General features: G+C 43.6%; 1 protein-coding gene across 2 annotated transcripts; it reads left to right on the forward strand.

Annotated features, from left to right (window-relative positions):
- The first annotated feature begins 3335 nt into the window (after window positions 1–3335).
- On the forward strand, window positions 3336–15853 carry EEF2KMT (eukaryotic elongation factor 2 lysine methyltransferase). 2 transcript variants are annotated; one of them, XR_015798303.1, is made up of 8 exons: window positions 3336–3467; window positions 5579–5641; window positions 7725–7805; window positions 8780–8881; window positions 10025–10158; window positions 10612–10919; window positions 11692–13602; window positions 15406–15492. XR_015798303.1 is itself a non-coding variant. In XM_088152968.1 (8 exons), exons 1-8 carry the CDS (start codon window positions 3372–3374, stop codon window positions 15504–15506), a joined length of 1035 nt encoding a protein of 344 aa, XP_088009094.1. In that variant the 5' UTR covers window positions 3336–3371; the 3' UTR covers window positions 15507–15853. The 2 variants fall into 2 exon arrangements, 1 of the variants encoding a protein (XP_088009094.1); XM_088152968.1 differs by having other exon boundaries at window positions 11692–11841; window positions 15406–15853.
- The last annotated feature ends 735 nt before the right edge of the window (window positions 15854–16588 follow it).

Genomic DNA, 16588 nt, shown 5'->3' on the forward strand with positions numbered 1-16588 from the left:
AGACTGGCACCACCCTAAGGAATTCACAATGTTTGCTTGCTGGCTTGGGAAGTTTAGATTCAGTCTGGCGAGATTCTGTCTTGTAGGTGGAAGCTAATCAATGCACTAGAACTATATCTGTACTGTCTCGTGGAGTTCTTTGGGCTGAACCTGACAACCTGGGAAGGCTGAACCTGGTGAAGGTATTGGACTGGTACCAGGGAGACCCAAATTTTAGTCCATCCTCAACCACAGAAGCTCCCTGGGTAACTTTGGGCCAGCCTACCTCACAGGCTTGTTCTTCTAACAACAATTTGCAGGATCGATGTACCTATTGAGATATCTGTAGGCAGGAAGATTTGAGAAGCCATTGTATATTGGTGAAGGTGCTGGACTAGCAGTGAGAAGAGCCAGGTTCAATTCCATCCTCACCCACAGATGTTCCTTGAGTCACTTTGGGCCAATTCTGGGAGTTGAAGTCCACTCATCTGACAACCCACTTGACAGAATTGCACAAAATTGATTATTGATTCATTATGTGCCATCAGGTCGTTTTCAACTCCTGGTGACCACATAGATAGATTTTCCCCATGACGATCTATCCCTAACCCAGTCTTTCAGGTCTTCCCTGTACAATAACATTGATATACTGTAAATCTAACAAATGCATAAATAAAGCTAATGGCCATATTGGCTGGAGTTGGTGAGAGATGTGACCCAGAACATCTGGATAGCATCAGCTAGGGAGAGGTGGCTGATAAAAGCAATTCTCTGTTCCAAATCCTTCTAACTTCAAATCACGAAGGGGACCATGAAGACTCAAGGTTTGTTCAGATTTATGCTAAATGAAACAGCAGGAGCTGTCCTTGATCTGATAGCATATTTTTAAAACAAAATTCAATGACATGCCCAATTGATTGTGTATCGAACACGGAACTACAACAAAATTAATGTGCGTGCTTTCCTGTACCCACTGAGTTCATCTCAGTGACCGTGTCTGCCGGGAATATATCCTTCTGAAGAGGTCAACTCTTCTCCATTACAGTTCAAAAAGGATGTGTAGGTTAACCACTACGTACCTAATGCTTTACCCCAACTCAGTGCCTTCTAAACCTGCTGAACTTCAATGCCCATATCTTATTGACCATGCTGGGTGAGGATTATGGTTGCAAAACTCCCACTAGACAGTATCGGGGCTGTCTGTAGCTTCTGTAGTTTCTGTTCTGGATTGCATGCCAATCCAGAACAGAAAAACAAGACTGATGCCCCGTTCAGACTTAAGGGACTAAGAACTGCTGCAAACAATTAACAGCACTTTTAACAAAGTATTTTTCAAAAGGCCAACAGGGATAAAAACAGAGAGGCAGCGTGTCTCCAAAAGAGGTGCTTCCCCATGGTCAAGTGAGAACATCTCCTACCTTCTCAGAAGGTACCACCACCTTCTCAGAGGTGTGGAAATGCTGCGCTGCCACGACATAGGAAACCACAGCCACACGTTCTTGTCAGCCCTACAAGGTAGATCAGATCAAGAGACAGACTCCGCGTAGATCTAAAACTACTTTGATTAGAACGGCTATAGTAACAGATCTTGCAAGCCTGAATGTGCCTCCCCGTCTTTCTCTTTTATCTTCATGTGAAGTAGGGGGGTGCCTACCCTTAAGCATTTTCCAAAATCTGTATCTTCATATGGGTTTAAGCCGTGGTTCTCTGCTTATTGGCTTGGTAACGGATCTTCCCTCTCTCGGTCAAGGCCATCCTCTCTAGAGTTCTTCATTTCTACCATCTCGCCTGCTGCTTTAACATCTTTCAAACTTCTCACAGCCTTTCTGACTTCCTTTCCATCCACTTTTTTCTCTTGGGTGCAAACATTGCTGGAATTCAGTTCAATTCCACTCTCCAACGTATCACTCTGATTCTGATACAAATCTCTAAAATACGCCTTCCAACAGTGCCTCACTTGTGCTTCACCCCAAATAATTTCATCGTTTTTAGTTTTAATTGCTGGGTGTTCTTTATTTAGTTCTTCTCACCCACTTCCAAAGCATTTGGTTTATTTCCATCAAAACTGCTTTGCATTTACTCTGCCTCTTTTAATCTTAACCATCCCATCCTCTGCTTGACTACATTCCTAGAAACCATCTTTTTCTCTCTGAACACATGATGCACTTCCGTTCTCATTATTTACAGCAACCATTTCTCTTGTATTAAATTGTTTTCTCATCCACAGCCTCTTTCACTTCATCACTCCACCAAGCATCCTTTTCCATCAGCATAACTCAGTGTTGTCCAAACTTGGCCACTTTAAGATGAGTGGACTTCAACTCCCACTCATCTTAAAGTGGCCAGGTTTGGACAACACTGGCATAACTCCACCCACTTCCATGGCACAAATTTCCTTCTTCTTAGGATGGGGGGGGGGGGACAGGCTAAATACAGCACCTCTCTTCAGCTGTTATGTAGATAGATAGATAGATAGATAGATAGATAGATAGATAGATAGATAGAAAGACAGACAGACGAGAGAGAGAGAGAGAGAGAGAGAGAGAGAGAGATAGGTAATAAATGGATCAAAGTGTGCATTTCTTGAATGTACTGGGGTGCTATTCTATATTCTCTCCACTTTCTAGCTCTTGTTCTTTTCATTTTGCAAACCATACTGCGGCCAAGCCTGATGTGTAAATTCAGCTGGGTCCTTTTTTAAATCTTAGTCTTTCTCAGCAGGGAGGCAGGAGAACAGCTCCTTAGATGTTATCCCTCCCAATAGACCAATAAACTGCCTTTGGCTCCTCTTGACCCCACTTCACCCCATCTCTGTCTTAAAACAACATCCCCCGTTTGGCATGATGCCAATCTGCTGGACTTCAACGTTCATCCCTCCCAGGCAGCCTGCTGGTTGGTGGTTATGGGGTCTCTGGGAGGGCCCCACCACAGAAATGCCTCCCCTCGAATTCCAGCAATACGCTCGTTCTGGAAGGAGGGTTAGCTCAGCTTGTTTCGCCTTCCTGAAAAAGATGCTCTGCGGCTGTTATTACAGGCGGCAGCAGAAGGCGGAACCCCCAAGAGGTCTGTCTGCCTGCATTCACACAACACACGTAACCTTGTTTCTGAATGAGCCCATTTCCTGAGCAGGCTGCGATCGCCCGGCACTTTGAAACTGCCCAAAAAGATCCCCAGCTAAGTGCTGGGGCGAACGCAACCGCTTCGTCGCCCGCGCAAAGGCGCTGTCTGAACGCAGCCGCCGGCTGAGGTTCTCTCTCTCTCTCACACACACACACACACTCACACACTCCGTCCCTCTCTCCCTCCCTCGTGGGCGCGCGCGCCTCTGAACCTTCCCCCACCACACCTCCGGAAGGCCGAGCGTCGCGGCCGAGCGCCCGGAGGAGGAGCCGATGGAGGAAGGAGGGCAGGCCCTGGAGGGGAAGGTGGCGCTCGGCTTCCAGCGAGGCTTCCTAGCCGGGAAGCGCCTGGCCGAGCTCCCCTGGGAGGTGAGCGCAGCGCCACGCACAGCGGCGCCCGGGAGCGCGCGGTTGCACCAGCACCGGGGCGCCTTAGCGCTTACGGAGAGGCGCGCGTGGGGGAGCCGCTGCTGGGGGCGGAGCTTCCGAGCGGGTCGGGGGTTGCCAGCGGGGAGAAGAGATTGCAGGCTAGGAAGGCGGAGGGGCTGGAGTCCCCCGTCTGGACGCGCCCTTCTTTTTCAGCCTGCCAGATGTGCTGCTACTGCAGTCTCCAGAACTGGAAATCTTTGACCCTTAAACATCTGGATTAAAACGCGGGTGTTTTGTTCCTGCTTTGGGGTTGATCTGGATGCAGCTTCGGGAAATCACGGGAAGGAGAATTCCTGATATTGAAAATGAAATTAGGCAGCTTTTGCTTCTCCTCCTAGCCTTCCCTTAAACCATCTTCCCCCAGTTAGTGCTAAATGGAGGGGTGCTGCGGCTGAAAGCCACGTGGCGCTCCCCGCTCCAGACCCCGGAGCTCTTTCCCCCTCTTCCGTGAAAGAAAAAGCTCTCTGCACATGCTCGCAGCTGCTGTGTTCCTCTCCCCCCCCCCCTTTTCCCCATTGCAGCTCTTCCTGATTTTTTGCAGCCCTGGGCTGAATTGAGAGGGAACCCCCTGCCTCTTTTCTCAGCCTCCATCCCCCGTTTTTCTTTCTTCTGCCATAGGCAGAAAATCAAACGAGAAACACATTTTAAAGAAAAATTAAAAGAAATCCCTTTTAAAAAAACTTTACAAGATTTCATGGAAGAACATAGGAACTGCGTGAAAATGTAGGTGTTTTTAATTTGGTTTTATTACAGAAAAACATTTGAGGGCCAAGGGGCCAGTGCCCCATTGCCACCCCCGGAGACTTCCGCAGAGGGGCCTTCGTAGGCTTCTGAATGATGCTTCTTGTGGACTTTCTGTCTTTGCTCAGAGCATCTGAGAACGGCAGGGGCCTCTTCCAGCAACACCTGCCTGCAACAGATTGGCCAGAACGTTCCTTTGCAGAATAGAATTCTCTTCTATGAGCACAAATGCCTTTTGCGGAATCAAGACGCAGGACCCGACTGCAAAGTGATCAAGGCTTCACTGCAGTGTTTATTAGACAGTGCGTCCTGGAGGGGGACCCCGCCAAGGGATAGCGAGAGACCCCCCTCCCTCTGCAGACACAAGAGATGCTCTGATATTTACACATTTCAGGAAAGGGAAGGGAAAAGGAGGCATACATACATACATATTCACATGATGATGCAGACATACATGAATAATAGATCTCCGGTTACTTTCTGCCCCTCTGTTTATCTACTGTCGACAAGGGAAGTGATAGCCTGACTGAGAAGAAGAAACGAATCAGTTCAAGGTGCCAGATGCCCGGAAGAACACATCCTCCTTCAAGGCAGATGCCTTGGGAGGTCACACCAGCTGCAAGGGTGCTGCACGGTCTTCTATGTTTCAGTTTTATTAAGGCACTCCCATTCCTCTGAAGCCTCTAGAAATGTGGAGTCCTTGGGTTCTCCGAGCTTCGTTGTTTTCTTGCAAACGTTTCAGTACCCAGCTAGGGAACATCTTCAGTGCGAGCCAGAAAACAACCGAGCTCAGAGAACTCAAGGACTCCACAGTTCAACCTCCTGAGCTACACCTATTTGCCTCTAGATATTTACTTTCTTCACCCGAAAAATGTATTTCCCCATACTTTCTTTGCCATTTTTGTCTCCTCTTGGCCAGTCTTCGCCCATTCTGGTTGGGTGGTGCTGGATTTTTGCTTTATCTGGCATTTGCTTGAGGAAGAGTCCCAAAAGCATATGATCTTGAGTTGGCCTCGAGGCTGAAAAAATCAATAGGGCGCCCAGGACAGCATGCTTGAAACACCACCCTCTTTACGGGGATTGCTTCCTGGCCAATGTAATTAATGCCTTGGCATATATTTTGACATTCTATTTGCTGTCACTCTCCTTTTAACAGGATTGTTCTTGTCTGTCATTTCATTTGTGTAAGATGCTTGGAGAAGTTCTGATGGCTATATATAAAAATAAAACTCATCAACAGTTTTCATTAGCTATAATTCATTAACCACCTTTCGTCCATGATTAAATCATACCTGTGTTTTGTTATCTAGAGCCTTGAAGAGGTACTAAAACATTCAAAGGATTCCTCTCCATTTTTGACTGTTCTGCAGAAGGTAAATATTTCTTTGGAACTGGACATCGTTTCCTTCTCAATCTTTCCAGACAAATTGGTGGAGAAACTGAGGCAGTGGGGTTCCGAGGGGTAACCCTAATAAACTGTTGCAAGACATTCTTCCATCTCTCTCTGTTTTGCACAGATTATGCGCAAGCAATATCATGGCTGTGTTCACACCTCCCTCAAAGCCAAGATGTGGTTTCTTTAGTTTTGTCTTCCTGTGCTCCATGGAGATAGCCATTGTGGTTTTGCAAATCATGAGTTATGGCTTAGCATGATTTGTGAACCTGATCCTTATGATCCGAAAAGCTTGGTTTATGGCTTAGCATAATATGCAAACGTGGCCATTGTGACGTGTGAAGCAAACCATGGTTTGGCACCTAGTCAGTGAAACTTTGCCCCGATCTGCCTTTTCCAAGAAGGCATGCCATTCAACACTCTGTCCCACCTTATTCAGATGAATAATTTGCAGACTCATTTCCTTCTATTCTCATGATACTAAACTCTTATGGTGTTTAGGACTATCTGATAGCTTGTTTCATTCTGCAGGTAGAACTGTCTTTTCAACATTTTTTACAGGTGGTCCTCGGTTAATGACCACTCGTTCAGCGACGATTCAAAGTTATGACAGTGCTGAACGAGGGGTACTCGCAACTGGTCCTCGAAGTTGCGGCCATCCCAGCACCCCAGCAGTCACGTGATTGTGATCCAGGCTCACGCTTAGGATGGTTGCAGCGTCCTGCAGTCACATGATCGCCATTTGCAACCTTCCCTGTCAGCTTTCCACAATGGGGATGCCAGCAGAGAAGGTCGCAAGTTGTTCCTGCCACTTTTTCTCCCAAGGAGCCCAACTATGGAGCATGAGACCCACAGCACACCCCTCCGTCCACACTCTGTAGGGATCGCCTAGCCACCCTCGTGCTGGGCTACAGCGCCCTCCCCCTGCCCAGCCACACTCACGCTGCCACAGCCCCCCCACACACACACACACACCCTCCAGCCACACTCCTGAGTGCTCACCCACCCACCAGCGTGCTTGTGAGCTGTTCAGGACTTGCAACTTCCTGACGGCTTCCCCATTTTTTTTAATATACAATTTTTATTAAAACTTTTTAAAAGAAAGATAAAAACTAATACAAAGTGATATAAAGTAAGGAGGAAAAAGGAAAAGAAAGAAGTCAAAGAGAAAACAAAAAATGCAAGAAAAGGAAAAGAGCTAAAGAAAAATAGAAAACAAAAAAGATCCAAAGCAATGGCTTCCGATATTCTTCACAGCAGTTATAAGTACAATTATATTTTAACCTCTCTCTCTCAAGTGACATCATGATGCTCTTCTTTCTATAATCTACCCTGTCTAATCATCAAAGCCATAAATCACAAGTTCATTTTTTTTCATTTTTATGCAAAAAGTCCATAAGAGGTTTCCCATCACCAATAAACATAGATATTGTCCTTTCTCTAATCAAAGAAGTGAGTTTATCCATCTCAGCAAGATTGGTCAATTTCACCAACCATTCCTTCATAGTGGATAGCGTCGAATCTTTCCATCTCTGTGCATATAATCATCTTGCTGCAATAATCATATATTGAAATGACTCTTTTCTAACTGGGTATCCATCAGTCCTAAAAGGAAAAGTTCTGGCTTCAACTGAATATTAATCCTTAAAATCCTCTGTATCAGTTTACGTATTTGAAGCCAATTTTTTTTAGCTTTTGACATGTCCACCAACCATGATAAAATGTCCCCTACAGCTTCCCCGTTGACTTTGTTTGTTGGAAGCCAGCAGGAAGTCACAAGTCATAGTCACGTGAAGTCCTCACTTAACGACAGCAGCGGGGAGTGCTGGGATTGCCGTCACTAAGCAATGTGGTCACGTGACATCACGTTTTACAACCACATCACTTAGTGACAGAAATTCCAGCCCCAACTGCCATCATTAAGCGAGGACTACATGTAACCCCACTCTATTTCAATAAGTGATACAATCTGATTTGGCAATATTCTTAATCCAGCCTTGTCTTCTACTAGATATGAGTTCATTTTGTCATGTTGGCATCTGCTCTTCTTTTCATTGTTTCAGACTGTTTTTCATCCACTCTGCTTGAAGTATCCTCCATCAGTTAAATACAGAAGACGTTTCTTATCAGAGCTGATCAAAAAGGTATTGTTGGGTTTAGGGTAACCAACATCCAGATGATCATACAGGTTAGATCATTGTAATAAATTCATCAAGGGACTGTCCTTGAAGACAGCCCAGAAACTGTCTGACTAGATTGGAATCCAGTCAAACTACCCTGATTGCAGTGAGATTTCAGAGAATGATCATTTATTTTGAAGCTGAATTAAATGTGTGACTTGGTGGGTTTCATGAAGCCAGCTGAAAGGTTTCTTCTTTGGTGGCTCTGCTTCAGATCCCTTTGCTACCTAAATATGTCCTGTGTCAGAGGTCCTGAATGGTCAGATATACAAGTAAAATAAAGAAATTAAATAATAGTCTGGAGTATACCCATAAAGGAGGTCTCCTTAGCTACTTTCACGTTCCTTGGTCACATTTAATCAGACAGACAAATACTTTTGTTCTGGTAACAGTGGCATCCTTGGGGGGAGGTCAGAAAAGTCAAGATGGCGAGCACAACCATGGGATTGAATCTACTTTTTTCTGTGCAACAAATATAACAAGCAAGCCAGGCTTCAATCACAGGATCATAGCTACCATCTTGACTTTTTTGACCCCATCCCCGTCTAGCCATTTCCACTAATACTTGTGATAACTTTTGATTTATTTATTTTTAGAGGGTTTTGAATGTTTTATTTTATTTTTTACATTATAACTAGATGTTTTGATCCCCATTGCAACTGATGTAAATATAAATTTTGAAGAAAGTTGGACTGTATCTTGAGATTCATGCCTCACCTAACAGTTGGGAGGGTTTCATTTTTTATGACTGATGTCTGTTTATATGACTCTCTCCTGCTATTGCAAAAAGCAGGCCAGCCTGGGAATTATTCTGCAGCCAGGTTACGGGAAACGTTATGCAAGGAGATGAAATAAGACGTCTTCTGCTAACTTCATTTTCTGTCTGGATCATCTTCCCAAATTGGCATCTTCTTCTCCTCTCATTTCCTTAATCGCAGCACGAATCTACAACTGCTGAACCTTTGGATCAACTCTATGAAGCCCTTGGGGATGTCCTAAATACTGAAGAAACTACACACTGTTACAAGAACTATTTATTGGTAAATAGGAAGTCTCTATGTTAAAAAAAATCAAATGTGAATAGTGCAATCATCTTTAAGTCTTCCAACCTTTTATGAATTCTACTAGAACCTGGAGCCTAAGTTAGAAATCACAGCACACTCTAGAGCAATGTTTCTCAACCTTGGCAGATTTAAGATGTGTGGACTCCAACTCCCAGAATTCCCTAGCCAGCCATGCTGCCTGGGGAATTCTGGGAGTTGAAATCCATACGTCTTAAAGTTCGCAAGGTTGAGAAACACTGGCCTAGTTTGTAATGGTTGGCTCCCAGAATGATACCCTCTACAAAGCCAATTTTAACCAATTCATTATAAGTCTAAAGCAATGTTTCTCAGCCTTGGGAACATTTAAGACATGTGGACTTCAACTCCCAGAATTCCCCAGCCACTGGCCTAGATTGTAATGGTTGGCTCCCAGAATGATAAAGACTTGGAGACCATTGGGTAAGCAACCAACTGCAAGTTGCGTTGTTATCAGTGAAAAGACCCTAATGTGCTTTGAGATATATTGACCCTAGATGGGAAAGTGTTCAGTTGCTGGAATGACCATATATACTTGTGGATAAGCCCATCCACAGATAAGCTGGCCCTTGAATTTTTAGCCAAATACCATGAAAACTATGCCACCTGCAGCAAAACCCACCCTTCGAATTTTTGTATGTTTTAATTTCCGTAATTGGCTTATCCAAACCAATCTTTATTAATGCCATGTTCTGTTTAAAAAAACAAAAAAACCCAAGATCTACATTGTTTGAAGATGCTAAACCCCTGCCCTCTTGTTCCTAAGGAAGCAGTTACATTCTCACAGCATTCACAATAGGCCTCACTAAATTTGCTCCCAACCAATAAAATAAGCTATATAGACGGTAGGAAAATAGCTGGGTTAGGCCTCATTAATACACAGATGGGACACCACCAGGGAACACCAGGGCAGAGTGCCAGACTGGGAAGTCAATGTTGTCCTGAAAGAAGACAGTGCAAACTCCCTGTTGTGCTGTTGCCGAGAAAACTGCGTAGATGTTTCCTACAACATCACCAGGAATCTAATTCAACTCAAGGGTGTCTTTCTTTCCCTTTATTGTCTCCAAACGTGACGCATCCTTCCTACCAATATGTTCTTCTTAGCCCTCAGGAGATGCCATTACGCTTCGTGAAAACGTTGCAATAGTTTCACAGGGCACCACAGGTCTTGTCACGTGGGAGGCTGGCCTCTACCTGGCGGAATGGGCGCTGGAGAATTCAGACATCTTCAGGTACAGGTACGGTTTCTCCTCTTCAGGCTTGAATGGAGCCAGAGTGTGTTAAGGCTTAGCTCTGAGCCCTCTTTGGAGACTTCTGTGGACTCACAAGGAGGTGGACCTGTTGGGAAAACTTAGCAAAGGATATACTTTTTGAGAAAATGGAAGGAAAATGAACATAAAGCCACCTGTATAATACACCATGATATATTCCTTGGATTACCTTATATCCTGTCTTTCTCTGAAAGGGAAGCAGCTTGCATGGAGAACTCTCCTCATTTTATTTACCAATCAGATAGGTTGGGCTGAGAGATACTGACTGGTCCAAAGTTACCTGGTCAGTTGCCATGGCTAAGGATGGATTTGGACCAAGTCCATCTTCTTACTAGCTCCACAGCCCTGAGAAGAACTGGTGAAATGAATGGTGGACCCAAATCTTCCCTTCATCTCTTTTGTTTCTTGCTCTTTCCTTAGAAGAATTTTGGAGTTGGGAAGTGGGATTGGATTGACAGGAATTGCCATTTGCAAGGCTTGCCATCCAGGAGAGTACATCTTCAGTGATCACCATGAGGGTGTCCTTCAACAGCTGTCAGAGAATATCCACTTGAATGGTTTGGGTTTGGAGCCTGAATCACGCAGCCACCATGTAGAAGAAGGCCAAAGCCATCAAGACCATCTTCTGAGAGTAGACCACATCCGAATATCAGTAAAAGAACTAGACTGGAATCTGGTCTCCAAAGACGAGCTTGCGGAATTGCAAGCTGATGTCGTTCTTGCTGCAGGTAATGGAAGACCTCAGATCAAATTAAGCTTGATGAGTTAGGAGTAAATGGAAGCATGTTCTGTGCTTTGGGGTTTGGGGATGTGGATATAGCTACTTCCATTCTCTGTACGTAGAGAAAATACTTCATATTTATGTCTTTGCAGTATATCTTGACTCTGGACAAAATCATTTTCTTTCCAATAGCTATGAAAAGGTAAGGAGAAACCCTAAAGCCAGCTTCCATCTGAAATACAACAAAAACAAAACCCCAACTTAAACAGACTTCTTGTGGGGGCTAAACAATACATGCCTCTTTCTTACTCTAACTGTACTAACAGGAGGGCGAAAATAGCTCCTTGGGGTCCGGCATGAGCCAGCAGGTAAAATACTGGATAATCTGCTAATGATCTGCCTTGTTTTGGATTTTTTTGTTTTGTTTTGAGATGTTTGAGTCAATGCCTTTCCTTCCTCCATAGCTGGATCCAGGGGCGTCCGCAGGGAATGGTAAAAGATGGCGGCTGCAATGGGACCATTCAAGCTCCACCTGGTTTTTTGATGTATGTTGTGTGACTCACATAAAGAAATAGGTGGGACTTCAGTTGCTCCATCACAGCCACCATCTTGAAATTTTTGACCATACCTTACAGACACCCCAGTCTGGATCTATTTTAAATCACTGCCTATCCAGTGATCCACTCTCTCCAATAGATATCGCCTTGTCGTTTGCATTTTTAAAAATGCGTTACCTCAGTTGTCCCTTTTTTTTTCTCCTTTGAATGCATTCCTGTCAGATGTAGTATATGATCCGGAGCTGAGCCAGCACTTGATTGGTGTCTTGCAAAAACTTCCCAAGGACCGCAGGAATAAAGAGACACCTGAAGTTTACATTGCCTTCAGTATTCGAAATCCGGATACTTATCATGGCTTCCAAATGCAACTTGGTAAGCGTCACTGACCGGGAGTTGTGATTCCTTCCATAATGGTGGAGGACACCATAGAGCAGAAGGAGCCTGTTTTCTGGTGGCTCAGGACCAACGTTAAAATATGAGAAATAAGCCTAGAATTTGTCAAGGGTGGAATGCTTTTTGCTGGTTTCTTAGGCCTGCTCTGGAAAACCACTCTGTATTTTCCATTTTTCAGATTAATAATCATCATAAGTTATTACATGTATGCCGCTCAACTCTGGGCGGCTCACAACAATCAAACAAATTACAATAAAAGCAATAAGACTTAAGAGATAAAGATAAAAAATGGCAAGCACGATGACATGAGGGCTCTCCCTCCCCCTCACCAAAGGCCTGGGTGAAGAGCCAGGTCTTCGCGGCTCTTCTGAACAACAGCAGAGTGGGGCCAGTTTGGATCTTGGGGGGAACCTCGTTCCAGAGGGCAGGCACTGCTACAGAGAAGGCGCACTTCTGGGATCCCAATAGAAGGCATTGTTTAGTTCAAGGAACCTAGAGCATGCCTACCCTGAAGGATTGAATCAGGCAGGTAGATGCTATGGAAGACAGGTGGTCCCTCAAGGAACCAGGCCCTATGCCATGGAGGACTTTATAGGTAACAGCCAGCACCTTGAATCACACTCAGAAGCAAACTGGCAACCAGTGCAGTTCACAAATTAGAGGTGTTATTTGGGCATACCGAGGTGTACCCAATACTGCTCGTTCCACTACATTCTGGACCAGTTGAAGCTTGAATGAGGAGGAAACCACACAAGGGAGTTTCAGCAAATACAAAATCAGAATTCAGCTGTCTGGTTGGAGAAGGGGAGTGCCAAAAGAAAGGTCTGGGGAGCTCCAGCAAGGCCAGTCTCTGCTGAATTGAGATTGTGCTTCCCATGGTAATGCCCTTGCATAAAACACACCTAACCTCATTGAGATAGACGGAATCATAGAATTATGGCATTATGGAGTTGGAAGGGGCCACAAGGACCATCTCGTCCAATGCCCTGCAATGTGCAGGGAAAGCAGGTAAACCATGAAAAGGGGTCGTCCAGCCCCTTCTTCAAAACCTTCAAAGATAGAAGACCATCAACTTCCTTAGGTAGACTGTTCCACTGATGGAAAGATCTTACCATCAGAAAATGTTGCCTTATATTGAAACAAAATCTAGGAAGTGGCCCCTTTTACCCATTATTCCTGGTCCTAGTTTCTGTGGCCATAGAAAATAATTCATGATCATCTTCTCTGCAGCAGCCTTGCATGTACTTGAACTTGGCTGTCATGTCGCCCCTCCATCATTCTCTCTCTCTCTCTCTCTCTCTCTCTCTGAGATGACATTTTAAAGGAGATATATAAACAAACAAAGGAAACCGAGAAAGGGGGTAAAAGGGTACAATGCAAATGAATAAACATGGGATTTACGAGTGTCATGGAGTTTTTAATCTGCAGAGTATCATTAATTAATGGTGAATAAATATATCACTTTAAAAGATTGGAAAGCACTATTAAGCTCCAATCAAAGCGTGAATATCAGGAATGGACCTGTTTTAATAGGCACAGATGGTGTATATTCTTTCATCCTCCATACACCATCACTGAAGAATTCCTCTGCTAATTAATTATAGGCAATTAACTAGTTAATGGGCTGCACCAATCAAAGACACTACGACTGCTCTATCTTTCTTTACTTAACAGATTTTTTTTCCATTCTAAGGAACAATGGAAAAGGAGCAGAGGGAAAGGCATTTTCTACTCTTTGAGGTGATTGTCCACAGGACTGTATCACAGCATGGTGATGCTACGCTAGTCTAACAGCCAGAGGTGATTAGCAGGGGTTGTATATAGGTGAGCGCATGGAATTCCCATGCTGGCAAGGGACTGGCCTGGCCAAGGAGAGTCGTGGAGCTCTCCCTGTCCTCTGCATCCAACAGTGAAACTGCAAACATCTAGAGAAGTTTTCCTCTGCAACTATGATAGAAAAGCATCTCTCGGTTCCTGCTTCTTAAGCCCCTCAGGAAGCATTTTTTTAAAAAGTTTGCACACAAATAACTCTACAGGCCCACTTACGATTTTTTGTTAGTGCATCCCATTCTGTTATTGATCAGAATGAGCCACTGTACAGGTCTATGATGTGAAATTAAAGTGAGAAGGTTTGTGGGCATGGATGTCAGCTCCATCTTCCTTCCAAATATTCCAGCAGAGATCTGACTGAGTTTCAGAAAGTTGTGTCTTCACCAGAGATCCCCCACTGGAGCAAATTTGAACCGCCCATGAATTGAATAACCCCGTGTTGGCGGTGACCCCCTGTGTTGGGTGTTGGGGTGGGCATTCTGGACATTTCTGTATCCCTTCCTGATCTTAAGTCTATAGGTATGCAAGCAAAGGAATGCACAGAGTTGAATCCCACAAACAACTAAATGCTTGCATGCATGATTTTTGGGTGGTGCTTCACTGATATGGACCCTCAGTAAAACACCCAACAAAAGGAATCATTTATGAAATTACTCCCAAGGAATGCCACTTGAGACAGTGAATACGTCTTGATATTTCAATAGCTGTATTGCCAACTTCTTCAGATTGGAATTGAAGCCGAACCCTGCAAAAAATGCCACGTCCTTATCTTCGTGTTCAGTGGAATGTCCATAATCAAGTTCTAATCTTCAAATTGGCAACAGATACTAGTTTATGAATTTGTATTGCCTCTCTACTAATTCTATAGTATTTATATAGTATGGTATTTGCTATACCATGCCAGGAAGTTGACGTTCTCCAGAAATCCATTGAATTATTTGCACCATGGCTTGTAAAACACTAGTGTATCTTCAGTGTTTCATGCAGCATACCTGGAAATAATTTATCAATGCAAGCCTACTTTTTATGAAATTGGTCTTGATAGACCATCTATACGAATACCTCTCAATTGTTTTTGCAGTATGTCATTAATGCACTGCAGCAATGTAGAAAGGGGAATAAAATGCACTGAAGGTTCATATGCTGTATCTACAAAGAACTTTCTTTCAAAATCTGGACATTTCAAAATGAACCACTGTGAGTTTCGTATTTTGTGTATGAAAATGTTTGCAGACCCAGCAGCTTTTTTTCTTACCAGACATAGGTAAAAGTATTGCTAGAACTTCATGAAGCAAAAAGGAACTGCCAATTCTCATTCGGGCCTGGTATCAAGGGACCAATTAACTTTCACAGGAGTTGTATTTCCCATAACCAAGATTCAGAAAAAGTTGCCCAGAGTTGATGGAACTTTTTGTTATTTTGCTTGCATTCTCAAATCTTTGCAATTAATTAATAGAGTGTGCTTGGCTAGACTCCAGAGAAGCCATGTACATCTTGGGTGAGTATGGTGTTTGGGAGATACAAAGGCCTGATTCTTGTTTCTAGCCAATTTATCAAAGTTGCTAGTGGCCTTCGGAACAATCATTCTGAACCGTATCTGGTCCATTTCACAAATTAAACCAAGTCATTTGAGTTAGAAAAAAATGGGCAAAGATCAATATAGAAGGGTTCCTACATTTAACCATGTTTCTTCCTGCCTTTTTTTTTCTTCAGATAAAGTGGAGATTGGATGGGAAATTGTACCTACCTCTTGGAGGAATCTTTTTCCATATGACCAGCATGCTAATATAGTAATTTTAAGGTTGTATGTTTAATGGTTCTTCCCCAAACTCTTGGTTGGAAAGCTTTTTCCAAATATGATGATTGGAAATAACGTCAGCCATCATGACCTGGCTTCACTCTCAATGTCCAGTCTTCCCTCAAAACATCAAAATGTCTCTCACTGCAGCACCTGAGGGCAATTTGCTTCTTGTGTTATAACCAACAGGACTACAGGATATATTACTAAGGATGTGTGTGTATTATATTCTTTAATTATATGTCTATTATTAAAGGTTGGCCCCTTGGAATCCCAGAGAATATTCGTAATCTATCCTGTTTCTCTATATACTTATGTAAACTATGGAACTAACCAGCAATTATTTTTGTATAATAAACACAGGGATTAACTCTGTTTTGATGTGTTTTGACTTCTATCTGGGATCTGTTGCCACACTGTCACCCCCATGAGGTAGACCAGACCAGGAAATCAATTCTGCAGGAAGGCTAAAACCACTTTTATTGAGATTGGCTATAAGAACAGAATCTTGCATGTCTGATACCAATAGAATATGTATAATTCAGGGTTGAACCGTAGAGTCCTTGGTGCTCTCTGAGCTTGGTTGTTTGCTTGCAGACGTTTCATTACCCAACTCGGTAACATCATCAGTGCTCCCAAATCAGGGAGGTGTCCACCTGAATCACTTCCAAATGCTATCTTGTTTCTTAGAACTTAAAAAGTAGTTCAGCCCCTTTTGCCTACTCAACAATTTCTGCATACTTCTTCAAGATCATCTTCCTTACTCTCTATACATGTTTTCTTGGTTGACCATTCTAGAAAGTACTTCTTGCATAATGAAATTTTAACTTTGCAAAGCAGAAGGAGCATGCATTGTTATTTTCTGTGGGAGCCAAGGAGGTAGCCAATACAGTGGTACCTCTAGTTACAAACTTAATCCGTTCCATGACTCTGGTTGCAACTCGAGTTGGTCTCAAGTCCAAGTAAAGTTTCCCATAAGGTTCAATGTAAATACGGTTAATCCGTTCCGCCCTCCGAATTTGGTCGCACCACGAGGCAAATTTCCCCATAAGGTTCAATGTAAATATGGCTAAACAGTTCTGAAACATATGCATTTTA

This window comes from Python bivittatus, unplaced genomic scaffold, assembly GCF_059951505.1.
Source record: "Python bivittatus isolate LINGU-HERP-01145 unplaced genomic scaffold, Pbiv_v1 ctg000030_np1212, whole genome shotgun sequence".
Lineage (NCBI taxonomy): Eukaryota > Metazoa > Chordata > Lepidosauria > Squamata > Pythonidae > Python > Python bivittatus.